At 59.0% G+C, this 27,140-nt stretch overlaps 1 protein-coding gene across 2 annotated transcripts in view; it reads right to left on the bottom strand.

Moving 5' to 3' along the window:
- Positions 1-9,847: 9,847 nt before the first annotated feature.
- The window catches only part of CRHR1 (corticotropin releasing hormone receptor 1), a 42,088-nt gene continuing 24,795 nt past the window's right edge, over positions 9,848-27,140 (bottom strand). Inside the window, exons 3-13 of one of the 2 annotated variants that reach the window (XM_045525901.1) lie at positions 25,722-25,841; positions 21,229-21,314; positions 15,238-15,344; positions 14,376-14,496; positions 14,008-14,161; positions 13,690-13,750; positions 11,572-11,644; positions 11,252-11,337; positions 10,893-11,028; positions 10,687-10,728; positions 9,848-10,189 (exon numbers count right to left, since the gene is read on the bottom strand). In XM_045525901.1, the coding sequence (XP_045381857.1) occupies positions 10,049-10,189; positions 10,687-10,728; positions 10,893-11,028; positions 11,252-11,337; positions 11,572-11,644; positions 13,690-13,750; positions 14,008-14,161; positions 14,376-14,496; positions 15,238-15,344; positions 21,229-21,314; positions 25,722-25,841 (1,127 nt within the window). In that variant the 3' untranslated portion in view covers positions 9,848-10,048. Of the gene's footprint in view, positions 10,190-10,686; positions 10,729-10,892; positions 11,029-11,251; positions 11,338-11,571; positions 11,645-13,689; positions 13,751-14,007; positions 14,162-14,375; positions 14,497-15,237; positions 15,345-21,228; positions 21,315-25,721; positions 25,842-27,140 lie in introns of those variants that run through there. The other variant, XM_045525902.1, reaches the window with a different exon arrangement.

Below are 27,140 nucleotides of genomic sequence, written 5' to 3'. Positions count from 1 at the left end.
CCTCTTCAGTCACCTACTGCGCCTGCCTGCGGTGGCAGCTGTTCACAGCCCAGTTCCCCTCCCGGGAGGGGAGTGTGGCCCTTTGTCACAGAGCAGCTTGGCCACCTGTCCTGGAAACCAGGGCCACACCTACCTGGTCATAAAGCCATGTTGTCCGGGCCGAGGGCACTGCTGCTGGGCACAGGGTCCCTCCCAGGATGGTGTCCCTAACCCTGGCCATAGTGGAGAGGGCCTCTGGGTCCTGCCGTCTGCCCAGGTCCACTGGGGCTACACCAGGTAATTTCAAATGAGAGGTGGGAGGAGGGGGTTGGGGCGTCCAGACAGGATTCTGGACCAACTTTGCCCCTTACCTCAGGTGGCTGGGGCCAATGCCTCTCCTCTCTGGGCCTGTTTCTTTAGCTGCAAAGAAACAAGACTGTTGGACCAGAGAGTTTCTACGACCCCTTGGAGCTCTGAGCTCAGCGACATTGAACACCTTCGCTGAGCACTTTAAGTGCCGGGTACTTGGTCTGTACTCGCTGCACAGCTGCAGGGAGGTGTCGGGACACCCACCCAGCCCCAGGCTGCAAGCCGCCCTTCCGAATCAGTCCCCTTTCTACCAGCACGTGGCCAGAACTCTGCCCCAGCCTCCCTCTTAGGAACGGCGTGTGACCAAGTTCTCACCAATGGAAGTGCAGCCGAAATGGTGTGAGCCCCTCCGGCCAGGGGTCTAGGCTGAAAGACTGGGGGGCTCCCTGTCCACTGTCTCTTTCCCCTTCTCACGAGTAACAACAAGGACCGGCCTGTGATCTGGCTTTGACTGTGATGAAGAGGACAATGTCCTAAGGAATGGGGAGACAGAAAGTGAAAGGCTCTGGGTCCCTGGATGTCTGCACGGAGCAGTAGCCACGGGATGGTCACCGTGGACAGGGAAGAGAGAGAGAGAGAGAGATGTGGTCTTTCTTAAGCCATTGACTTATCACTGGTCTCTTTGTTATAGCAGCTTAACCTCACCCTAATACACCCACTTGATGAATGAGTAAAACTGAGGCTCAAAGAAGCCCAAACTGACACAGCTAAGAAGTCTGGGGGCTCCTGTGCTGCTTAAATGGCTGGACCTTGATGTCTCTCCCAAACATTTCGAGCTGGACTCAGAGCCACTGTCCCAGCCACTGCCCTGAGGCCGGTGAATTTCTAGCTGGAAAAAGAACTTGAGTAATGGCAGGAGCTGGGTTTGAAGTCAGGAGCCCCAGGTTCTGGCTCTACAGGTTTCCACTAGCCCCGTGGCACCTGCTCTCTCACGGGCCAGCCAGGACCTCCTGTCCAGGCTTTTCCGGGCCACCCACAATGGGGTGGGGTTGAGGAATGGGGTTATCAAGGCAACTGGTGCATGTGGGAGGCACCCTGGGGCCCCTGGAGCCAGAAGGGAGGGATGGAGGTGGCAGTCTTGGTCCCATTGTTCCCACATTCTCCCCACTGGCCTGTGGTGGTCCTCTGCTGCCTCCCTGGCTGGCGTTCACCTCCTTTTCTCTTTGATATGGTGACAACACCTCTGCCAGAGTTGTGCTCTGCCACCGGCCACCAGCAGAGCAGCCTGGTGTTCTCAGTTTCTCGCAGTACACAGTGACTCTTTGACCTGGCCACTGCTTTGGGACAGGGCTCCCCTCCCTGGGGCCGTGGCCCAGGTCTCTGGAGCTGGTGGTTGGTAGGTGGGAGCCACAGCCAGAGAATCTCTGCACAATACTGTGCTCCCCCTGCCCCCACGCCACCCCGAACGCGGCCCCAGCCGCAGCCCCCAGATCTATCCTTGCCACTCTGCCCGAGGGTGCAGCCCCTGCCACCACTGCTTGTTCTTTTGTGCAGGCCTCACTTTCAGTGTTATTGCCACCGCGTGGCTTAGAGCAACAGAAATGTATTCTTTTACAGTTCTGGAGTCCAGAAGTCTGCTACGGACTGAATATTTGTGTCCTTGCAAAATTCCTATGTTGAAGCCTAACCCCCAGGGTTATGGTATTTGGAAGTGGGACCTTTGGGACTGAAACAGGCCATGGGGCAGAGCCCTCCTGATGGGATTAGTGCCTTTATAGAAAGAGGCACAAGAGAGATGATCCCTGTGTTGGTCACGTGAGGATACGGGGAGAAGGCAGCTGCTTGCAGACCAGGAAGAGAGCCCTCACCAGGAACTGAATCAGCTGGTGCCTTGATCTTGGACTTCCCATGCTCCAGAACTGTAAGAAATAAATGTTGATGTTTAAGCTGCCCAGTCTGTGGTATTTGTTATAGCAGCCCAAGCTGACTAAATAAGTCCAAAATCAAGCAAGGTGTCAGTAGGCCATGCTTCCTCCGAGACTCCGGGTGGCTTCCTTCCTTCCCTCCTCCTAGCTTCTGATGGCGGCTGGCAGTCCATGGTGGCTCCCGGTTTGCAGCTGCACCACTCAAATCTTGCCTGGGTTGTTGCATGGCATTCTCTCTCTCTGTCTCTGTGTCTCTTCTCTTCTTATAAGGACACCAGTTATAATGGGTTAGGGTCACCCTAGGGACCTCATCTTAACTCGATTGTATCTGCAAAGACCCTATTTCCAAATAAGGTCACATTCACAGGTACCAGGAGTCAGGACTTCAACATATCTTTTGGGGGATGCAAGTCAACCCCAAAGACACACATGTCATTTTAACCTCAAGGAGCAAGCTTGCAGTCACTGATCTGTCTTAAGCTCTCTCCTGTTACGGGTCCATCCCTTGCAATTCTGAGTCACCCTCCTTGGGAAATCTGCACGGATGGAGCACCGTCTCCAGCATCAGCTCTGGAGTCTTTGAAGCGCAGGGTGCGCTTAAAGGACCTTATGAAACGGTCAGCAGGAGGAGCCCATCTAGAAATCTCGCCCGCCCAGTTCTTTACGTTGGTCTTACCCACGCCTACTTTGACAGCAGTTTCTTTGTGACTCATTTATATGGTGTCTTTCAAAGCACTCAACTGAATTTTCCTAAGAAACATGATGTTTCTCATGTGCATCGTTTGTGCACTTCCCATTCATTCATTAATCTAACATTCAGTTAGATTACAGACTGTAATTACAATGACAAGTGAACTGTCAGAAACACGCTAGGGAACAAACACAACTGACTGGCGAACGAGCCACCGGCCGGTGCGGGGAGCGGCGGGCAGGGTCCAGGGAGGGGGCTGCCGGCTGCCCCTTCAGAGGGTTCCCATTGCCAAGGGGAGGCTGGTCTGGGGGGTGGTTAGGGGAGGGAGGCCTGGCCTGAGAGGTTCTTATCACGGAGCGTAGCCGTGTCTAACTGGGTGCACCTCTGTATCCAAGCATGTAGATGCTGGGCACAGCAGGGCCACCGAGGGCTGGGATAACAGGACTCTTCCGGCACCCCAGCAACTGCTGATGTGTGAGCCCTTTCTCAGGGCCTGTCTCCATGCAGGGAGTCTTGGGTCTTTTAAAAGCCAAGGATCAACATACCTACTAGCATGGCTATTATCCCAAAAACCAGACAGTTTCAAGTTTTGTTGAGGATGTGGAGAAATCGGAGCCGTTGTACATACCTGGTGGGAATGCAAAGTTGCACAGCGCTATGGAAGAGTTTAGCATGTTCTAGACACGTTAAACATAGTTACCATATGACCCCGCAACTCTGCTGCTGGGTATGGATCCTGAAGGATTGAAATCAGGTGTTCTAACAAAAACTGGTGCACGAGTGCTTGTAGCAGCACTGTTCACAGTTGGTTGGAACAGGTGGAGAGACCCCAGTTGCCCATCAACCGATGAATGGATAAAGCATGTTGTATCTGTGCCGTGGAGTGTCATCCAGCCATACAAAGGAATGGAGTTCTGACAGGTGTCACAGTGCGAAGGAACCTTTAAAACATGATGCTGAGCGAAAGAAACCAGACACAAAAGGGCAAATAGCGTATGATTGATCCACTTATATGAAATACCTGGAACAGGCAAATCTATAGAGACAGAAAGCAGATTCGCAGTGGTCAGGGGCTTGGGGAGGGGAAGAGGGGAGTGACTGCTTGATGCGGGTGGAGTTTCCATTTGGGGTGATGAAAAAGTTCCAGAACTAGATAGTGGTGACAGTTGCACAACATTGTGAATGCATTTAAAGCCACCGAATTGTGCATTTTGGCATGGGTGAAATGGTAAGTTTTGTGCTATGTGTATTTTGTCACAATTAAAAAAAACAATGACAATGACCAGTGCCAGTCCCCTCCAGTGGCACTGTCCTCAGGACAAGTTTCATTTTAGTTCTCCTGGACCCCGACAGACCAGCATGTGCCCTGATTTGGGGGTCAGGAAACACGGGCACCCCAAACAGAGCTTGCTCCTGCCTTTTCTCCCTGACCTCCCCTTGGGCTTGAGGAATTCTCTGAAGGCTCGTTCCCGCTGAGCCTTTTCCTGGGACCCAGCTCGCCAAAGGTTCTCAGGGCTCAGTTCAAGCCCTGCTTCCCAGATCCGTCCTCTCCCCGCCTCACCAGCCCGAGCATTGCCCTCCTCCGTGCTGCCTGTGCCTGGTGGGTGCGTTCACACCTGTGGCTGCTCCAGGACTCTGCAGCCCTGCCCCTGCCCCTGCCCCCTGGCCTCCAGGTGCAGCCACTCTCCCGGGGGGCACCCCTGTGTCTGCAGCCTTGCTCCCCCCCACTGCACAGCCCACAGCTGTGGCCTGGGTTCTCAGGGTGGCTGCCCAGGGCAGGCCAGGGGCAATGTCCCTGCCTTCTGTTTGGGGACCTAGGTGGCCATCAGAGCATTTATCTTGATTTACACAGGACCGCGAGGGCAGCAGACCTGGGCAGCCAGTAGTGGCAAGGGTGGGGAAGGTGCCCGGCTCACCTGGCTCCCTCACCTGCCCTTGCTTCCCTGCCCAGCCCCTCTAGCTACATGTTCTAGGACCCGACAAGGGACAAGAGGCCAGAGCACCATCTGCTCCCTCCCCTCTGCTCCCTCTGCCCCACAATGTCCACCCTAGCTGATGCCTGCTGTGCTCCACCACCGCCCCTGCCCCCATCTCCTTAGGGCCTAAGAGGCCCCTTCCCCCTCCTCTGCCTCCACCTGCCTTGGTCCGATGTGCAATGAGGCTGGGCAGCAGGGCTCTGTCCAAGACGCCTCAGAGGGACAGAAGGTGACAGGGTTGCAGTCTGGTGGCCAAAGGTGGTCTCTGGAGTTGTCTCCAAATGATGATCTCACTGGTGTTTCCAACTTGCTGAGAGCTTGGAAAAATATACACGGCCCGGGCCTCTCATGACCCTGGGCTGCCAGCAGGGCCTGCAGGGGTTGGTGGGCTGGGGGTGGGGCCCCAAGGTGGAGCTGGGACAGGGCTGGGACAGAGGACAGGGGGAGGCTGGCAGCTGGGGCTGGCCTGGAGGCTGGGTTCAGGGAGTGAGTTGCCCGAGGCTCACACTCTGCAGCTCCAACTCCCACAGCTGGCTCCTCCCTGAATGCTGTTGCCCACAGGTGGGGAACTGAAGAATTGCCCTGGGGAGGGGAGCGGGGGAGGCAGTGGAGCCGGGAGGGCAACCTTGCAGAGACCTCCATGTGCACAGGGGTAAGCATCATAGAGGCCACTCGATGCCACCCTTGCTTCTCATCTGGCCATGCCACTGCTGGGTACCCTCGGGCAGGTCTCTTAACCTCTCTGGGCTTCATTTCTCCTATCTGTTAAATGGGGATAACAGCACCCTGCCTCATACGGCACTATGGGGAGTAGATGAGATTACCGTGTGGAGGGCTTAACAGCACCTGGTGCCTAGTAAACAGTCAATAGTGTCAGTAATGCTGATGGTGAATTGCAGAAACCAACCCCCTGTGTTTGGGCCACGTGTGGGCAGTTGAGTTGGAAGTCTGGGATATCCCTGAGCTCGGGGACCAGTGGCACCCTCACAGGGCTGGGCAGGGCCTGGGTGGCCTGGGCTGCACTGTTTGAAGTAAAGCATTGTTTTAAGGAGTGGAGGTTGGAGGATGTCAGAGCTGGGGAAGGAGGTGCTGGCATGTAGACCCCTCATTGATCCCGCCCGGCAGGCTCAGAGCAGCTGGGATGTTGGCTGGGCCGCATTTGGGCCAGTTGTATTGTCACGTGGGACGTGTCCCAGACCCCGAGGCCTCCTTGCTGCCCTCTTGCTCCAGAGCTGCTCAGTGGGTGCTGGCCTTGCAACACTGATACCCCAGAGACTTCAGCCAACCGAGGGGTGGCAAGAGCCCTGCACTGGGGCCAGGCCTTCAGTCTCAGGGAGTTGCTAGGCCTCAGGGTTCTCGGCTGCAAAATGGGCTGGTTCCTACCTCCGTGAGCCAGCTAAGGATTAGGTCACAAATGGCATAAAGGAGTTCATGCAAAGCAGTCTACAATGCCGGCAATTAAGCTATCATTACATGGACTCCAAAACCCACCTCCCTCCCTAACGCACGGTTTTCCCAAACCTGACTCCCTCCCCAGGCCTGGTCCCAGGGTGGCTGAACCAACAGCAGAGGGCCTGAGAAGGAGGCCTGGGGGGAAGGCCGAGGAGCACAGGGCAAGGACTATGCTGTCACACTCAGGGGCTGGGGGGACCCCTAACTGGAAAAGCAGTGTGGCCTTTCCCCCACTGCTCTTCTGTGCTCATGAGGGAGGGTCTCAGGGAGAAAAGGGCTCAGGTGGGGGCAGCTTAAGGGGGCTGTGGCCTCTGGGTATGGCATAAAGTCCTTCCAGGTGTGAGAGAGGGGCCTGTCCGGGGTCTGGGAAGGCCCCCGGGGACCCCGACCCTGCAGCAGCCCCCCCCACAGTGTAGTGATATTGGCCTGTCATGCCCCACTCACCCCCAGAGGGGCCTCCCCCCTACCCACAAGCTGAACCTCAGAGAACAGCCCAGACCCCTGGTCTAGGGGCCTGCCTTGTCCCCGTGCTGAAGCCCAGGACACACGTCTGCCACGGACAGGTTAGGATCTGGGCCTCTGGGCCTCTGGGCTGCAGACTTTGGGGCCCAGATGTTCCCCCCTGTGCTCTGAAGCAGCCCCTCTGCCCTTGGGGTTTCTGGATGGGAGGGGCCCTAGGCTTCCTCTGGGCCAGCCCCCTGCCCAGGGACACCCTCTCCAGCTTCTCCGACGACCGCCAACTTCGCCTTGGAGTGTCCTGAGCATCACAGTGGTTGCCAGTGTCCATCCTGGCTCCCCCCAACCCCTCACTGGGGCCCAGCATGGTGCTGAGAGAACAGGGGGTGCCTGGAGGGTGCTGTTGGCTAGAGCAGTGGTCCCCAGCCTTTTTGGCACCAGGGACTGGTTTCATGGAAGACAATTTTTCAACAGACTGGGTGGGGGGGGGTGGTTTCAGGATGATTCGGGCGCATTATATTTATTGTGTAGTCACACCTCTCTGCTAATGATAATCTGTACGTGCAGCTGCTCCCCAGCGCTAGCATCACCACCTCAGCTCCACCTCAGAGCATCAGGCGTTAGATTCTCGTAAGGAGCGTGCAACCTAGATCCCTCGCATGCGCGGCCCAGTTCCTAACGGCCTGGGAGTTGGGGACCACAGGGCTAGAGCATCGGGAGGCACACGCAGGCAAGGGGGCGCTGCCTAGCTTGGCCCCATCTCTACCCCGTCTGTGCAGCACCCCCTCTGCCTCCTCCCACCCCAGCCCCGTAGACCCCTCCATCCTTGGGCTGCACCCCCCATCCCAGCCCTCACTGTGCGGGGAGAACCTCGCTCTCTCACTTCTCCTCCTTCACTGTGGGTGAGAGGCAGAGTTGACAAAGCTGTCTCAGTTGTGGCCATCTGAGACTCACCAGCCACTTCTGGTCCCTCCTGTCACCAGGACCTTCACTGGGCTTCTCCCTGCTCGCCCCAAGCTGCTCTGGAAGCCATCGCCTACCTCTGTCCGGCCGTGCCCTGGACCTCTCTCTGTTTAAGGGCCCAGTGCTTGGGAACTGGCAGAGTGGGGTACCCCATACGGACACCCTTAGCTCCCCTGGGCCCAGACCCTCACCCAGGACCTCCCCTCCCTCAGGAGCTCTCAGCACCACGGGTGTCTGTTCCTGGCGCCCAGACGCCACGTGCCCTTGTACGCACCCAGGTGCACATGTGCACGCACACCCTGCGTGGCCTCCTCCCTGGTCAGAGACCCAGGGGCAAGGTCCAGGCTGCCCGGGCCCCGTGCAGAGCTCCGCCGTCCCACTCACACCCCTGCCCTTTCGAGGCAGCGCTGGCTTCCCCCGACCTGCACGTTGCTGTGCCTGAGGGCGCTCTCCGCCCTGTGGCCCACGTGGATGTGGGAGATGCAGGGGAGTTAATGTCCCCTGGGGGCAGCCCTCAACCAGCCACCAGTGTGAGTCGGTGGATAAATACATCCTCTCCCCACCCCGTAGGCTCCAGCTGGCTCCCGGCTTCCCCAGCGGGAGGGACCTCTGCTGCCCACAGTGGTGTGGTGCCACCTGCCCACCCTCTCTGGGGTGCCCTCCTAGCCCAGCCTCACTCCCACTTGCCCTCCCTCTGCTCCCCTCCCCTTGAGTGTGTGCTAGAACCCTCGTCCCAAGGTCTGCTTCTGGGGGACCCCAAGCTAAGATGGCATTCAAGGCCTGTCCAGCCCCCCTCCCCCGCCCCCAGCTTCCTACTCCACTGTCTGCTTCTGGGCTCAGCTCCTCCCCGGGCCTGGGACACGCTCCTGTCTCCGTTGTTCAAGCTGCCCCCCCGCCCCATGGCATCCTTCCCCTGTGTCCCCAATCCATGGCCCGTCTCTCCCTGCAGCTGCCCTCTTTGCAAAGAGCTACCCCTAACCGGCCCTGGCCAGGCCCGTTCCTTCCTCTAAGTCCCCTGCCCTCGCCCTTCCCGGCCCTCAGGGCCTCACCCAGCTCCCCATCCTTGCCCAGGTGTAAGTGGTGTCAGGTTCCCAGCAACACAGCAGCCCCTGAAGGCTGAAAAACGCCCCCCACTTCTCCGAGGCACCCTCCCCACCCAGCCCCGGCAGAGTCCAGGCCTTCACAGATGCTGGTTGAAAAGATAAATATTATTTTTCACATCAGCCACCCCCCTCACAGCTGATACCCGCATCTTCTAGGGGCCCCTCACAAGCCCAGCTGGCCGTCCAGTCACCCTGGACATGGGTGGGTCCAGTGGGGGCTGGGCCAGTCCACACCTGGGGTGTAAGTGATCTGTCGGCCAGGGGCTTGTCCCGAGAGCCACTTGTCCTGCTCCAGGGCCCCCGGGCGGAGAGGGGCCTTCTCCTGTCTTTTGTTAGCTAGCCATCCTGCCCCAGAGGCCGGGGCACTGCAGCTGGCAGGCTGGACGCCCCCAAGAGGTCTCTGCCCACCCCAGAGGGGGACTGGCCTGGCTGGGCACACCTGGTTCTTGCTCACAGGCTGCTCCGTCCCCCTCCCAGCCCCCGTCTTCTCACAATGGGGAAACAGCCAGGGGCGGGGCGATGGGAGTTAGGGTATCCTCCACGGTGGGGTGGGGGAAGCCGGCCTGGCCTGCAGGGTAGTAAACATCGAAGGGTGCAAGGCAGCAAGGCACGGCATTTCTGGTGGCAGTACCACAGTGCCAGTGAAGCTCTGGTGGGTTGGGAGTGATTTCCAGTGATGTGGCCCAATGTCTGATGATGTCTCCAGGGCTCCTGAGCATGCGGCCTGGGTTCCCAGCGCTGTCAGGCGGCATCCCTGGAGGCAGCTTCTGGTGACTCAGATGCTATCTTGAGAGTGTCCCATGATGCCCCTGGGGCGGCAGCCTCCCCGCAGTTGCTGAGGACAGCCCCAGGACCCAGTGGGCTGGCTTCTTGTGCTCTGGAGGGACGTGTGTGCTGCTGCAGGTTTCCGGTTCCCTGTTTCCATTCATTCCCAGTTCCCTACCCCAGCGGCCCTGGGTGCTGCCCAGTCTTGCAGGTGACTGTCCATCCTGCGGCTCAGGCTCCGCTGTTCCCACGATCTGGAACTCCTGCTCGGCGGAGGGTGGAGCGCGGCCCCCCCAGGCTCTCGTGCCAGATGCTCCTGGCGGGGAGGGCGTGGGAAGGAGCAGGTCGCCTCCACAGACAGGTGGTCAGTGAGCCTGGCTGTCACCCCCCAGCCACAGCTCTCAGGGGGCAGCTCCACGGCCCTGCAGCTCAGACTGCTGTGGACTGCTTGATGCTGTGAAAGCTGACACGGGTGGGGGACGTGGGGATGGACATGGCGCGGGCCACCCGGGCGCGGATCGAGTGCTTGTCCTGCCACCGGTGCCACCTTTTTCGGATGGCAGAGCGGACCTGTGGGCACAAGGCAGGGCACATCTGAGCCTGGGGCTCAGGACCCCTCCCTCCCCTGGCTGCGCAGGCCACTGTCTGGGGGAGCAGCTCCAGGCGGGCGCTGCACAGGGGTCCACACTCAACGTTGGTGGCATCGTTGATTTGCATGTTTGTTGGGACAATTTTCTCCAGTGTTCTGAGGAAGGGGCACCTTTTTCTAATCCACACAAAGGCACTACATGGCCTTTGCCGTGAGGAATCCCTGCCCTCGACCCGCATGCTTTCCCTGCCCCTGCGCTCAGCCCGGCCTGGGTTTCCCAGACTCGGTGAGACTGAAGCCCGGGGTGTCTGGGCAATGCCTCTGAGAACAAAGGAGCAGAGTGGGCAGGTGGCAGGGCCCCCACCGTGGGACCTGGGAGGAGGAGGAGGGAGCCAGCACCCGAGGGCCAGAGGAGGCTCTGGGCAGTCTCTAGTCCCCACAGGCCTCAGCCACCCTGAGCCCAGCCCCCGGTCCTCACCTCACTGTTGAGGAAACAGTAGAACACAGACACGAAGAAGCCCTGGGAGGAGAGACAAGGCCGGTCAAAGGCCTACGGCAGGTGGTGTAGCCCCATCCGGCCTCCCCCAGCCTCCTGTCCTCCAGGTCCCTGCCTGGGAGAAGCCCCACCCAAGGAGGTGCAGGCCTGGCCCCTCCAGGGCTGGAGGGAGGGGAGGGCAGCTGTACCTGGAAGGATTCCAGGAAGGAGTTGAAGTAGATGAAGACGACCCGGGAGACTTCATCCTCCCCGGGGTTTACGAAGAACAGCATGTACGTGATGCCGAGGAGTGGGAGCAGCACCAGAGTGGCCTTCACTGCCTTCCTGGGGTGGGGCAGACAGGGGGCCCAGAGTCACAGCCCAGCCCAGAGGGGCTGCCTCTGGCTCAGTGAGAGGGGCCAGGGCTGGGGGAGGGGAGGGAATGGGGAGTGGCAGGTCTCAGGAGTGTCTGAGGAGGGGGAGCTGGGACTGCCAGGAGGGACGGCCAGGCCTGGCGGGGACCCTGACTCTGAATCCCCCGGGGGTGGGGCAGGCAGGACCCAGTCACCTGTACTGAATGGTCTCAGAGGTGGTGGACGCCCGGAGCTTGGTCATGAGGATGCGGACGATGTTGAAAAGGAAGATGAAATTGATCTGCAATTTGAGCACATGAGTGAGGCGGTGCAGGCGTGGAGGTGTGTAGGATCCTGGCTCGGAGCCCCGGCTGCTCTCCCTCCTCCTCACTAGCACTTGCACAGGCCTGGCCCGTGGCCCCTCCTCCAGGTGGTCCCCACCTCCAGGCAGAGGGGTCTTTCTGTCCACAGGCAGCACTGATGGCGCCCCCCCCCCTCACTGCACCCTGTCTGCTGTCCCCACCCAGCTTCTTACCAGCAGGACCAGGATCATGGGCCCCTGGTAGATGTAGTCGGTGTACACCCCAGGCCGCTTGCCGAACCAGCACCTAGAAGGCCACAGAGGGAAGGGGAGGGGAGGGTCATCTGGGTCCCCGTCAGTGGCATGGGGGAGGGGCAGTGCTCGGCCAGGGTGGGACTGGGGCCGGAAGCCAGGATGTGGGTGCCCCGAATCCAACCCTGGCAGGTCAAGCCACTCGATCCCACTGCAGTGCCTCAGCTGTCCCCTCTGCAGAGAGCACAGCACCCTCTGGGGACATGCGGAGCTGGAAGCAGGCACTGCGGCAGGGAGGGCACGTGGAGACACAGTGACCAGGAGCAGGCCCACACGCCACCACTGCCTCCTTGCCCTGGCGGTGCCCTGGCAGTGGCCGAGGCTCAGCACAGCCCTGGGGTGCTGTGGGGCAGCAGCACACACAGTCAGCCTCGCACCCAACAGTTAGCAACCTCCACCTGAGTCCGTTCAAATGCAGTCTGATCGACCTTGAGGGGAGACTTGCACAGGTCCCACCTGTCTCCGGAGGCAGCTTCGCTTTGCATTTTCCCACATTTGCCTACTGCAAGCCCCGGGGAGGTCTGGGGAGTGGCGGGGACGGGAAGCCCTGAGCCCTTGTGGGCAGTGGCTGGATCTCATGGTGCCTCCATAAGCCAGAACTTGGGGTTTTTATGTGAAACCTTTTGACTTTGTAAAGGTTGGCTACAAAATCAAGTCTTCTGAAAACACCACGTAGGTCAAAGGCAGCCGTTTGAGGGCCGGGTCCAGGCCTTCTCGGCCTCTGGGCTCCAAGTTCCGGCTGCTCACGCCCAGGCCTCTGCTGCACCGTCGGCAGCTCACCACTAGGTGGGGCGTCGGAGCCGCTCAGACCCACTCTCTCCTCCAGCCCAGGAATGCTCTTCCCTCCGAGACACAGCGCACGAGTGCATGCGCACACGCACACGCACACGCACAGCAGGTTTCTGAACCTTCTAGCCCCTCCTATACTCACGCACACACCTGCAGGCACAGGCGCCACTGCCAGGGTTTACGAAGCTCCTGTTCTGGGGCGCAGCCTGCCCGCCCGGCTGGACGCCCACCCGCCCCGGTGCGCACGCGGTGAAGGCAGCCTCATCAGCATGGAAGATAATCTTCCCGGCTCCACGTGGAGCCCAGGGAGGCTGCGGAGGCCCCGTCCCCTCCGTGGGGGAGGAGAGGGTTCGCCACCGGGACAGAGGCTGCCTGGACCCCCAGTCAGAAAGAGGGTTCCTGAGAACACTTCTTTCGCCCAAAAAGATCCTGGTGCCTCCCCTGGCCATCTATGTCCCCCTTCTCTCTCTCTCAGTGGTTTTCAGTCTTTCTCAATCTTAGATAAACATTAGAATCATCTAGACAGTTTTTAAAAAACCTAAGTTGCAGGCCACACCCTGGACCAATTACATCCAACTCTCTGGGGTGACGACGCCCCAGCATCCGTACTTTTTAAAGCTTCCCAGGTGACTCCAATGTGAGCCAAGGTTGAGAACCACTGCGGCAGAAATCAAGTTTTCAGGGGTGATTGGGGACACCTGAGTCCATTTTATAAGGCGCCACAGGGCTTCAGAGCTGGAAGGAGGCTCTGAGATCATCTGGATCAGTTTCTATTAAATTCATGGAATCTTTTGTTAAAACAAGTCTTAACAGAACACATCTAAATTACATTTACTATGTGTCGGGCACTATTCTAAAGGGTGAATATATATTAACTCCTGTTACTCCCACAACAGCCTTTGAGGTAGGCACTATTATTAGGGTGTCCATGTTACAGATGAGGAAACTGAGGCACGCTGCAGTAATTAGCTATTTAATGATGGAGCCACGACTCAGACCCTGTGCAGTCTGGCTCCAGACTGCCTCTCCTGTGAGCTCGAAGCAGATAAAGGACACTGGATCCCGCCTGTCCAGCCCCCTCAGAGGGGAGGGACCCCCGGACTGAGTCCCGCCCCCACCTCCTTCCCCCTACAGATGCAGAAACCAGGGTTCTGACAGGGAAGCAGGCACGGGCCAGTCCTCGGGGAGTGTCAGCAGAGCTGGGCGGGGAGCCTGGGCCTGGAGGTCGAGAAGGGGAAGGAGGTGACTTACTTCTCATTGTCATAGTACAGCTTCCCAATGGCCCAGGCCACAATGATGGGGAAAGGCACACCTGGGGGAGAGAGGGGGTGTCATAGAGCCCCTCAGGGGGGCCTGGGGGATCCCAAGCCTGGAGGACCCCAGTGCAGCCGAGGGTCAGGGGTTGCTGGGGTTGAGCTGGAACCACGTGCCTCCTACCTCCAGTGAGGGGCGGAGGGCCATGGCGCACCCCACCACCCCAACCCGGGCTCTGTCTCTCAGGCCCCCAGCCTGCCGGCCTGAGGCTGGGTGAGGAGAGGGCAGGCGGGGCCAGGAGGCGGCCCAGCTCACCCCAGCCGATGCAGATGAACATCCACTTGCGCAGCCGGTCGGTGGAGTAGGTGAGCACGATGGCCGTGTGCAGGTAGCAGCCCTCACCGAACATCCAGAAGAAGGTGGTCACGTGGAAATAGTTGTAGGCGGCTGTCACCAGCCTGCACCAGCCCTGCCACCCCCAACCAGAGCTGATGATGGAGGAGGGGCAGCACCCAGCCGGGCCTGGGGCCTCCTCTGGACAGGATGGGGCACACACACCCTGGGATCCTGTCCCTGTCCCCTGGTCCCTGAGGCTGGGCCCAGCCCCTCCCCTGCAGGGGACCCCCTCCCGGGCCTTCCTCTGACCTGGGTGTGGCCCCATCCTGCTCCCTGACAGGACGCACCACATTGCTCTGGTGGACCTTGGGGCTCATGGTGAGCTGCACCACGAACCAGGTGGCGTTGCGCAGGATGAAGGCTGAGATGAGGTTCCAGTGGATGATGTTCCGCAGGCACCGGATGCTTCTGGGCAGCGGAGCAGGTGGATGACAGGAGTGACAGGAGGAGAGCAGATAAGGCACAGGCCTCCAGCGCTGCTCCAGCCCACATGTATGGATGGGGAAACTGAGGCAGAGCGGGGCTGACTGGCCAAGTCACATGGGGAGGTGGCAGCAAGGCTCTCTTGATGCCCCACAGAGCCCTTCCCGCCTGCGGCGCACCCAGACGTAAGCTCCTGGGGGCAGTGCCTGGCACACGGCCCGTGCTCCCTGGACCAAGGCTGCCTGCTACCTGCAATGCCCACTGCCCCCAGGGTGCCCCTCCACTCCCTGCCACCACAGGATAGAGAGTCAGAGCATCAGCCCTGCTCCCACTGCCCCTTGTCCCGACCCTGCCACCTGCGTCCTTGGCAGCAGTGCTGGGGCCCAGGCACTTTCAAACCCAAAAAGGGGGTGCCACTCTATGGAGGCCCCACTTCCAGGGCTCCACCTGCCTAGTCACCCCAAAATGGTGCAGCCCAGGCTGGATGTGGGTGACACAACATGAGCCTGGGCCTCCTCCCTCTCCACCCTCTGCCCCCAGCAGCTACTGGGGAGGAGCAGAGCGGCTCTGCCAGTGGTCCCAAGAGACTCCTGCATATGCCACCCTCCCACCGAGGGGAGGGCAGGGCGTCCCCTTTCCAGCACCCCCCTCCCCAGAGCTGCCCCTGCATCTCCGTCTCCACTCTGCTCAGGGTGGGGACAGGAGGAGGCGGCAGGGCCTTCTCACCTGAGCCGCAGAAAGAGGACAAAGGCCACCAGGAGGGCCAGCAGGGAGATGCAGTGGCCCAGGTAGTTGACGATGACAGCAACATGGTAGTGCACCTTGCTCTTTTTCTGGAGCAGGAGAGAGGGGGGACGTGAGGCTCCCACACGGCCACACCCCTGTGCCCAGTGGATGTGAGCGGCTCTATGAGGACAGCGCCGGGGGTGGCCAGGACAGAGCAGGACGGAGCAGGTATCCTCACGGTGCTCCCGGTGCAGAGCCCCGGCTGTGTGCCAGGCATCGCTCCGCAGGAGCACGTCAATCCAAGGCACTGCCTGTCTGTCTGTCCCTGAATCCCGTGCTCTGTCCACCGCTCCAGGTTGTTGGACAAAGATTGGTCGAACCGAACCTCCACATCCCACGGGATCCCCCTCTGAGTGCACAAACGTCGGCCGCTCACCGGGCTCCCTCACACTCACGGCCCCCACATTTCCCTTCAGTCCAAGCACCAGGTGGCCCCGGGGGGGTGCAGAGGCACCAGCCTCCCAGGACTTCCTTCCCTACCCATTTCTGAACTGCGTCACTGTCTTTTCAGTCAGCCCTGCATCCCTCCCGCTGCAGTCGCTGCCTGCTCCCGGGCGTGAGGAAGGGACGCCAGCCACAGTGCACCGGCCCCCGCCGTCATTGGCAGCCACAGAGTCTCTCCAGGCTGCACGACTCACCGCCGGGTCCTTCCCGTCCCTGGCCAGGGGCTCTGCGTGAAGTGAACGGGGTGCCCTCCCAGGACTATCACAAATCCCCCAGTTTTATTTCTTAATTAATTTAATATACTGATGTAGGCTGCTGCCCTCCACTCTCTAATCATCTTAAGCTCCGAGAGTGATGAAGCCACTTACAGAGGATTTTCGTGTCTCTTATCTCCTTAAACCTCAAAGCAACCCTGCAGGAAGAGCTGGAAAGGCGTCTGTACCTGATTTCACAGGAAAACAGACCCAGAGGTAGGTTGACTCTCACAAGGTCACCCAGCTTCAAAACCGCCTCTTACCTGCACATGCAGATTAGCAAGACGCTAAGGCTACAAACAGGTCCCCAGCCCATAATGGGGGACTGGCCAGTCCCCAGTGCCCAGCTCTCTGCGGGGTCCTGCATCCTGACAGCAAAGCCACCATCCACCCTCTTCTAGGTCCCAAGAAGACAGGGCCCAGGAACCCGAGAATGGCCCACGGGCGGGCTCCCTGACTGTGTGTGAGTGAGGGAAGGCAGCACGGACGTTGGAAAGCGGCCGGCTTTGAGAAGTGGGGTCCCCGTTGGCACCTCCCTCCCTCTCCCTTTCTCGGCTCTAGGGTGGGGCTGAGGATGACAATGCACAGAAACTGGCCACAGGCAAGTGCCAAGACAAGGAGGAGCTCACAGCAGCCCTGTCATCCTTCCAGAGCCACCAACAGCTCCTGGCCCTCTGAGGACCTTCCTGTCAGAACACAGACTCCCCTGAAGTCAGAGCTGTCCCCAGGGATCAGCCTTATCCATCGGGCATCCCAGAAGGGGCCAAGCCTGCCCTGCCCCACTGCCCTGGCTGCTGTGCCCTTCTGAAGGGGCGTCCTCACCGGAGACCCTCTCGGGTGGGAGCTGGTTTTCCTGGCAGGGGCTTTCTGGAACTTGACAGCAAATCACATTAGCAACTCCGGCCTTGGAAGGGCTGGGACCCAGGGAGATGTAAATGAAGTCAGGTGAGAGAGGGACAGAGAGAGGGGAGGGGAGCAAAGGGTACCCGTCCCCATGCAAATGGGGAGGGTTTCGAAGCGCCTGCGGCAGATGCCACGATCCAGAGGCTCCGGAAGATACACACACATCACAGGCTGTCTGGAGCTGGTATTTAATTTCCTTTATTAAATTCTCCACGAATCCATGCTGAGAACCCCCTGGGTAATGACAACATCTGTGGAGTGCGCGTGGCTCATGGGCCCGGGCTGGACGGGGGGTGCAGGGGTGTGGGGAGCCCTCCACCGCCACCTCGCCCGTGTCGGGCTGTGCTTGGGTCTTTGGGCTGCGGTGGGAGGAGTCATTTATTAAGCACCTGCTGTGTGCTGAGCACGTGCCAGGCGCTTCACAGACGTCACTGCCTTTCTTTCTCACAACTGCCCTGAGACGGGTCCTTTCATCCCTGTTTTTCTGGCTGAAGAGGCAGAATAATTGGTCCACACCACATAGCCAGCAACTGGAACCGGGGGCTGCCTGGCTTTAAAATCCCTCTTTTCCCTGTCCCCATGGTACATTTCTTAGGGGACAAACAGGAATTGAAAACAAAGCCCTCTCTGGGGAGGTCTGGCTCCGTTCTGGGCTCAGGAGCCTCAGGGGGCTGCCGCGGGGGGCCTGGGGGCTCAGGAGGGTGTTTCTCCACAGAGCCTCACAGGGAGACCCGGGCCAGACCACTCCAGGGGGACAGAGTCTCTGTGTGACTCCCTGAGCCTGCTGGCCCGGGCTGGGTTCGAGCCCCGTCTCCTCCTGGCGCAGGAGCTGCTGCCGTCTGAGACAGCCTGAGAGGACAGCAGGGGAGACGGCAGTGTCACCCCAGAGATGGCCGGGAACAACCTGAGAGGTGGCCACCAATGCCCTGAGAGACAAATAGATCCTGCGACACCCAGTGACACTGAGGAATTTCCAGTAACAACCAGAGATGTGGCCAGCATTATCTAGAGAGCCAGCAACACCCCGAGAGACATCAGCCCACCCTGAGAGATGGCCAGTGACCCTAAGAGAAAGCAGCAATTCTCTGAGAAGCAGTTGGTGACACCCGGAGAGAACAGCCAGCAATACCCGAAGGGACGCCCGGTTACACCCTTAGAGATAGCCACTGACACCTGCAGGAGCAGCTGGGACACAGCTGCTCCTTGGGGACCTGACCAGCGCTCTGTCCCGGTCTGGTTGGAGACCTAAGACAAGCAGGTGTCCCGAGGAAGGTGGCCCGGTGTGGTGCTCAGCAGAGGCTACTCTGCTGCACCGTCAATGCCCAGAATCTGCTAAGCAGTTGGTGCCCGGCTGCTCTGAGCAGACGCTGCAAGATACCACGTTGTCCCAGATGGCAGTGGAGTCAGACCTGCCGCAAGGCCTTGCTGGGAGGGCGACAATGAAACCTCCCTGCCCGGACCCCACGGCCCCTTCCGAGTCCCGCGGCCTTGGTCTCGCTCCCATCCCTGCTCCCCCCACTCTGTGGGCCTCCTCTCCATCTGGGCTTTCTGAGCTGCCCCCCTTAACCCCCACCATACTCCAGCTCCAGCTCCTCAAAGTGCGGTCCCTGAGCTGGTGACATCAGCATCTCGGAGCTGGTGGAAACCTTGAGAAAAGTGGAATCTGAAGCCCCACCCCAGACCCGCTGACTTAGAGTCTCTTTTGCAGGAAGCCCCGAGGACCCCTAAGCACCTTAGTGTTTCAGCAGCCCTGGCCCAACTACAGCTCCCTTCTCCCCCCACTGTGAGCAGTGAACCTCACCCAGGGTCCCTTTCATGTCCCACCAAGGTGTCCTCCCAGGATATGCCAGAGGCCTTGACTCCTCCTACTAGCAGGGTGTGGGGGACGGGGACAGAGTGTGAGTGTCATGGAGAGTCAGGACCCTGGGGAAGGTTATTGTAGTGGAGGGAGATGGGGGGAGGGTACTGAAATGGGCAGTGGGGGCCGGTGTGGGGTGGTACTGGGGGCTCAGTTCTATCCCCCCCGGGCCAGGCAGTGCCCTGGGGGCCTGTCCCCTGGTGGTGTGGGCAGGTCTCGGGGGTGCCTGGCCTTGGGGTGCCCTCTCGAGTCCCATTTCACAGGCAGACTTCTGCAAAGCCAGTCTCTGCAATATCCCAGGGCGCTGGTGCTTAATTAGGGCTCAGTCCAGGCCCAGAGCTGAGAAACCTGCCACTCAATTAATTGGCTACTTTCCTGTTTGCAGTTCTAGGATGGGGCGAGGAGTCTTGGGAGTGGGGAGGGGTCTGGGGGGCTGGGGGCTGGGAGAAGGGGATGGCATTTTCACTAATTAAATTAATTGATTACCCAGAGTGCCAGGCACCAGGCCAGCAGGGGCCACAGGGGCGGGGGGAGCAAGCGGTGGCAAAGCCAGGCAGAGGTGGGTGGGGAGTGGGGGGTGCATCCTGACGGGGGTGTGTGGGTGAGGAGGGGATGCGCATGTTACCCAGACACCCCTGCCCCCAGGTGCACATATGACCTCCCCTGACCTCACGGGTGAGATGAGAGACAGAGGGGTGGCAGACAGATGAAATGTCCTCCATAGGCCAAGACAAAGGCCAGCACCACCCTCCCATCTACCAGGAGGCAGGGATCTGAATATCTCTCAGCCATGTTAGGGGACTTAGTGAGGTTAGGTTACCTGCTCAAGGTTGCACAGCAGGTACAAGCTGAAATCCAAACCCCCAAGCCCATGAGGAGCCCGGCCAACCCACTCCAGCCTTCGGTGAACCCACCCGTCTGGCCCGCGGGATCTGGGATGCCAGGCAGCCCCTGGCCCTGCGCCAGCCCTGCCAGAGCAGCACCGTGAAGCAGCTCATCACTCTTTCAGGCTGAACATCGACCTATCTTTGCAGCTTTTGGAAGGAGACAGCAGAGCCCCAGGAGCTCAGCCACGCAAGGCCAGGAAGCCTGGGGAGGGGCTGACCAAAGAGCTCAGGGCCAGGGTGGGTGCCACAGGTCGGGGAGAGTTGTTGCTGCATGCCAGGCTCCTGGCAGCAGGCACAGCAGAGCCCGGGCTCCAAAGCCCCAGGTTCCAGGCTCTGCCTCACTGTGGCCACATGACCTTGCATGAGTCACTCCCCATTTCTGGGCCCTCAGTCTCCCCATCTGTAAGATGAATGGGTCGCACTAGATCAGAGTTTCTCACTTTTGCCTCATCAGAAGGTTCCCTTGGGGCACTTTTTATAATAAATGCAGATTCCCAGGTCCTTCCTGGACAGTTTGCTTTCTCAGGTGTTAGTGCTGGGACCTGTATCTGCACATGCTCTGGGTGAGGTTCCCAGGCAAGATGGGAGCGAGGGTCTCAGGTCCCCTCCAACTCAGATCTTCAGGGATGGGATTCTCGGGACTCTCTTCCACACCCCAGAAGCCCAGGGCCCTCGGACAGCCTGGGACATCTGCCCTTTGACCCTCACCTTCCTCAGCACCCACTGAGAAAGTGGCAGGAGGTGTTGGGGAAGGGACAGGGGGGATGGAGGGCAGCAGCAACACCAGAAAGACAGATCTATCTATGCCACTGTCACATGTCACCCTTAAGAGATTATTCATTGCAGCACTGTTTGTAATAACCGAAGACTAGTTAAATAAATTATGGCACAATGTGATATTATGCAAATGTAAGAAAGAATGAAGATGCTCTTTATGTACTGATATAAAACAATCTCCAAGATAGATGATTATATGAAAAAAGCAAGGTGTAGAACGGTATAAATAATATGCTGCATTTGGGTAAAAACAAAAAAGAATATATATATATATATATATATATATATATATAATTACTCGTATATGCAGAGAATGTCTCAGGAAGAGCACTTAGGAAATTGGCAACCCGGGGAGGGAATCCAGTGTTTGAGTTGGGGTGGGAGGGAGCCACTGTATTCCCACTTGTACCTTTTGGATTTTGCAATATCTACTCAAAAACATTTACATTTTTAAAAGGATCTCCAAGGTCTTTTTCCAACTGCACTGCTACCCCATCCCTGGTTCTGAGGCGGCCCCCGTGGCTGGACCCTGACATGCCCGTCAGGTGCGCGGGGTGGAAACGGGTGGGGAGCCCGTGACTGTGTCTGGTCCGACTCTGCACCCCCGGGACGGTCCCATGCCCAGCGCATGCAGCCGCCCGATGAGCCTGAGCAGAAGGAAGGACGCGGCACAGCCCTCCCTCGGGGCACCTGCTCCCCTGGCGTCAGCCTCTGGCTCCTGACACCGACCGGCCACGCAGTGGGCATGAAGCTCTGCCGGGGGCCCTGGACCCCCTCAGCGAGGGCAGCCTAGCCCGCTCAGCCTCACCTCCACATTGAGGATCTCCTGGCACTCAGAGTAGTTCACGCGGGCAGCCCAGCTGCCGTTGGCCAGGCACTCCCGGTAGCCGTTGTCTGGAAAAGGAGAGAGAGGCAGTGAGGGGAGAGCAGCAGGCATCTGTCTGTCTGTCCGTCTGCCCATCTAGCCGTCCGTCTGGCCAGCACAGGGGCCTGCTGGCTGGGGGCCGTGGAGTGACGCTGGGGAGAGGGGCTTCCTCTCTGCCCTATCCTCCTGCCTCTTTTTGCCTGTTGTCCCCCGGCGGGGGTCAGTGGCTCCCCTAATGCCCACCTGTGGGCCCCGGCTCTGCCCACCCAAGCTGGCACAATCAGGCCCACAGGACTGGCCCGTGGACAGCCTTGCCCAGCTCGCGGGGCTGGTTTCCCTGGGAGCCCTTATGTGGTGGCAGATGACGCGGTGGGTGCTCTTCTGAGCAATCTCCCGTTTTGGGGTCTTGCATGACAGGAAAAAGAATGGTGAGATCTCATGAGTCAACTCTCACGAGGCTGGGCATGATCTGATGACAGAAGGGTATGTGTGACAGCTCACGTGGCAAATCTCAACGACAGGGTTTCAGGACCATCCATAGTGGAGGTTTAAGTGGGAAGTCCTCACGTGGCAGTTTCACGTGGGGGGCCTCGCAGGGCAGGTCTTGGGGAAGGTCCCCGTGGTGGCATTTCCCTATGTGGGCCTCATGTCGGAAGGTCATGGGATGGGAACATCCACCACGGAGGTCTCTGGGACAGAAAATGACAGGCGCAGGAGTGTGCTGGGTCTCATCACCGAGAGCTGGCAGGACTGCTGCGGGCCTGCCCTCGGCACTTGGAGAAGGCAGGGGGTGGGGGTGGGGGTTCTGTGCAGCCCCAGCCTGGACTGCAGCCCAGAACCTGTCACCTTGCACAGAGATGGAGGGGGGTCCTGTGGGCCGACATGACACCTGGCTTTAGGGCTCTGGGCTGCCCAAAGGGTCCCTCTCACCTCCTCCCTGCCTACCCCCTTGGGCACCAGGGTCGCAAAACCCAGTGGGGAAGAGACCCAGGGAGTTCTAAATTCTACCTTGTCTCCTCTGCTGGCGGAGGTCACCCCACCCTACCCCGTACTCTGTTCTGGCATCAGTGGCTTTAAACATATTTCCTTGAGTTAATTCTGGCTCTGATTCCAGGCAGCACTGGCTGGAGAGGACTTGAACCCTGAGCCGTCTCCCTGGAGCCTCTCTCACTGCAGGCACCCGCTGGACTCGGGCCTGAGAGAGGGTGGGGGAAGCTGCCACAGTCCCAGCTGCTGGTTCTGGAGCCCCGCAGGGGTGATATACTGCAAGGGAGCCAGAGGCCAGGGCCCTGCCGGGCTCTGCCGCTGCTGGGCTGTGGGAGTGACCTTTGGGCCCCTTCTCCTCCCTCGTAAGGGGAGGGGCTGGACCATCCAGCCTGGGAGCTGCCACTCCGCTGGCAGCACCATGACAGGAGGGAGGAGAGTTGCTGCCTGCCCTCCACCCCCACCCCCAGCTGGAAGGCTGCCAGGCCTCCTCTCTGCCCCCCAACTCCCCTCCCTGGCCCCTCTGCCAAGGCACTGCTCTCACTGCGGCTGCCAGTGGGGAAATCGGGCTGAATGGATTTTTAAAGCTCTGCCCGGCTTCCCTGTCAGTGGACCTGAGTCTCAGGCAGCGTCGCACCCTTGGGCAGTTTGTGAAGAGGCTGCATGTTCTCTCCTAATTGCTAAATGAGGGATGAGCTACCAGAGGGCTGAGGCTCAGCGGCTGGGTTTGCAGGGGGGTCTAAGGAGGGAGGTGCCTGGGACCACAGGCTGCTCTGGATTGTCTGCAGAGAGAGGGGCTTGGGGAACAGACCTGGCAGGAAGGGGCAGTGAGGGGCGGTGGGGGGCAGTGGGAGGGGTGGGGGGCGGGGCAGGGCGGTTCCTGCCTTAAGAGGAGAAGCACAGAGTGGTGCTAAGAGCCACCCCAAGACCCAGACAGCCTGGGTCAAACCCTGGCACCACCCCCACTAGCTGTGCGACCTTGGGCAAATCACACAAGCCCTCATCTTCCTTACCTGTTAGAATGATCTTAGTAACGGCTCCTACCTCAAAGGCTGAGTACTTTTACTTAACACGTGCAAAGGACTTGGGACTGTCCCTGGCATGTGGGATTAGCTGTTATTTATTATTATTATTGTCTTGGAGCTGTATTTATGTAACCTTGCATGAGATTCAGAACATGTCACTTGTCCCTCTCAAAGGAGGTACTGGTGGAGATTTTGGGAGGAGCCGCCTTCTCCCAACGCCCCGCTTGGCATCCCACATGCGGGTGGGGAGCCAGGAGTCCCTCCCAAGGCTGGGTCGTCCAGACGGAGCAGGCTCTGATGGGGCAGGAGGGGGTGACTGAAAAGAAAACAGGCCCAACAGGCGGGGAGTTGTTGCCAGGGAGGATGCGACCTCCTTGTCTTTAATTGCTGAGCTGAGCAGTCCTCCCGAAGAATCACGGGAAAATGGATATTTTTGGAAATGCTTCCCATCTCTTTGAAGATCGGATGCAGCAGGAGGGAGGGCGTTAAAGAACAGGCCTAGAAGTCCTGGCGGCACCTCATCAGTGAATGAATTAATTAGTGACTAATGATTAGGGTTCCCACTCGCTGCTGATTGCCTGGGCGTGTCTGCATCACCCGGGCGGGGGCACCGGGAAAGGGCGTCCCCGGCCCTGCCCTGACGTGCCGTCCTCACGTCCAGGGACCCTCACCCCAGCTCCCTTCCTGGGATGATAGAGGGTCGGGTGACGGAACCCAGAGACACCTCAGGCAACCCCTGTCACCCTGCAGGCAGAGAAACCGAGGCCCAGAGAGTCGAGTGCTCAGGGCTCCTTAACCAGTTACAGATGGATCTGGGTCAAGAACCCAGGCTTGACCAGGGAGGCAATGGGGAGCCACAGAAGGGCGATTCCAAGGGAGAGTGTGACAGGGTCAGATCTAGAACCTTCCACTGGGGCAGTGGCATTGGGGAATGAGGGCAGGATCAGACGTGACAATCCTTGTGCAGGTGGAACTGACAGGTGCTGGTGCCTCCTCCAGAAGCCCCTGATGCACCAGCCCTGACTCTGCCTCCTTCCTGGGAGCTCCAGAAGGACTCAGCCACACCATCACGAGTGGAGCAGTGGGAGGGCTCTGGTTCCCGGGTTCTGACCCTGCCTCCAAGCTCTGTGACCTTGGACAGGTGATTAGCCTCTCTGTGCCTCAATTTCCTTATTGTAAAATGAGCCCCACAAATTGGAGGCTGGCCGACTGTGCACCCCCAAACTCTCCTCTTGGACTGACTTGACCCAGAGGTCCCTCTCCCCTTCTTCCTTTCCTCCCCTTGGTCCCCACGCCCCTCCCAGTGTCTCTACTCCCTCTCAGGTCCCTCCCGTGGCCAGGACGTGGCACAGACACACGAGGCTGCATGATGTGGCTGTGGCAGCCTCCTGCCCTGCTCCCCCCACTCCCCTGCCGGGCCCTCCCACACTTCCCTGGCCGTAGCCCCGAGCCTTATCCTCTTAATCCATCTGGTAGGGGGGTGAGGGGCAGGAGGAATTTGGGCATTCTGAGCTGGAAGAAGTCATAGAAGCATGTCATCCAGCCCTCTCCACCTTCAGACAAGGGGCTGGAGGGCCGTAAGAGCGGGGAAAATGTGCTGGAGGTCACACATGAGCTTGGAGCAAACCCCCTGGTGTCTGTGGTCACCCCTGGTGCCCTCTTGGGGCTCTGAGCTCAGGTGCTCAGGTCCCAAGGCCCACAAAGGAGACCCCAACCCCAGGGATAGGTGAGGGCAGCTGTTGCTCTCTTGATAAGCAGGGATCGAGTCACTGACAGGTGAGAGCAAATTAATTCTGAGCGTGGCAGGTGGTGTGGCAAGGAGCTGCAAAGCCCGGCAGTGGGGGGTGGGGCCCCAGGGGAGGGAGGTGTTTACGTGAGGATCAAGTATCCGAACAGACCCTGGGTCAGCCTTGCCCCCTCCCCACCCCACCTATGGACCTGGGATGCAAGTTGAGCCCCCACCTGTGGATTTAAAACTGTTTGTCCCCCAGGGCTGGTCTCAAAGCCTCTCTGAGCTCAGGGTTCTCATCCACAAAGTTGGGGCCGTTCAGATGACCCCGCCCTACCCCGAGGTAATGATGCACCTCAAACAGACGAACCTGCATTTTGTCACCTACAGGCGAAAGTATCAGACAGACCTGGATGCAAATTCCAGCTGGTGGCCTTGGGCAAGTTCTGTAACCTCTCTGAGCCCCAGAGGCCTTATTTATGTAATGGGTGATAGTGTCTCCCAGGAGTGTCATTATAATCACCACTAACAACACAGCACGTGGAGCCCGGAGCTAGCCTTTGGCAAAGCAGCTATACCCACAGAGGTATTAGTATTATCGTTGTTGTCATCATCATTATTATTATTTCCCCCACCTCCACTCTCCCCATCCTGTCCCACCTCCCAGCAGATGGTCCCTCTGCCACCTTCTTCCTTACTTGTGGTGTTGTAGCGGACACCATAGAAAAAGGCGGGACAGGGCCGAACCACCAGCTGCCCTGCGGGACTCCGGGGCCAGCAGGTGCCAATGAGGTCCACGGACGCGTTGCACTGCAGTCCTGGAGGAGAGACGGCTGGTCAGGCAGAGCAAGATCCCCACCCCAGGCCCCAGGCAGGCAGAGGACATTCCAGAGTCCTGCCCACCTCCCCGCTGGCTCACACTCACACACCAGCTAGGGACAGGACAAGAGCAATGACCTCAGTGCAGAAATGAGCTTATCCTATGCAAGGGAAACACCAGGGGGAGAAATCTGAATTTGCTACTAAGGCACTAGGGAGCCAGTGTGGATTCCAGAGCAGGGGAGGAACAGAGATGACTGGAGGTGGTGGTAAAAGCTAAGGTCGTGGCTGGCATTTGGAGGAAGGCTGGGCAGGCTTCAGGTTCCCTGCTCTGTAGCCTGAGGACACGTCTCTCAGCCCCTCACTTGGTGACAGCCTGGAGCTCTGAGAGTTCACAGGAACACCCCAGAACAAGCCCAGCCAACCACTGATCCAGCCCCCTCACATGTCTCTGGAACCAAACCACATACACCCCAGCCCTGCAGGGAAGAACCAGCTGAGTGAAGCTGCTCCTTCTTCCAGGAGGCCCAACCACATTTGCTGCGCAAACACTGTCTTGCGTTTGTGCTGGACCCTGAAATGGGATTCACCAAGGGCACTATGCAGGCGGGAAAAGGGAGGGAGACACCATCTGGGGGAGTGGAAAGGGCACTGAACTGTGAGTCTGGGCCCATGGATTCCGACTGGGCTCTGCTACTAATTTGCTGAGTGACCACAGGCAAGTCACTTGCCCTCTCTGGGCCTTAGTGTCTTCATCTATAATAAAATAACATAGTTGAATTAGATCAGGAATTCTTAATCTCAGTCTACTGGAAGCTTCAAGGGCTCACAGACACCCTGAATATAATAAAAATTTTGTTATATATATGCGTATTAATGGAGAAAAGGGCCCATGGGTTTCATTAGATTCTCAAAGGAGTCTGTGATTCAAAAGAGATATAAACAAGCTGAACTAGAAAGAGGATGTCAAAGGCCCCTTCCAAATATTTGCTTTTTGGAGTAGAGTGTGTGCGTGTGTATGTTTTGGGACAGTGTTGAGGCCCCAGTGACACTTCAGGAGGGTAGGGGCGGGGTTGGGGCCGAGCACCTCTGGCACAGTCCTGCCACCCCTCTTGAGGCTGCCCCTTCTTTCTCTGCCTTTTGATGCTCCTCTCGGCATGAGGCTGGCACACGAGTCCTGTTGAGACCCAGTGTCCCCAGGTTAATAATGCGGAATTGGCAAAAGAATGCACACACGAGATGGGGAGAGCCGTGAGCCAGGAGGCATGGGGGCAGCCTCGTCAGGCCTGGCTGAGGCC

Source organism: Lemur catta, chromosome 15, assembly GCF_020740605.2.
Source record: "Lemur catta isolate mLemCat1 chromosome 15, mLemCat1.pri, whole genome shotgun sequence".
NCBI lineage: Eukaryota > Metazoa > Chordata > Mammalia > Primates > Lemuridae > Lemur > Lemur catta.
The sequence above is the reverse complement of the archived record's forward strand: the minus strand, read 5'-3'. Positions and strand labels throughout refer to the sequence as shown.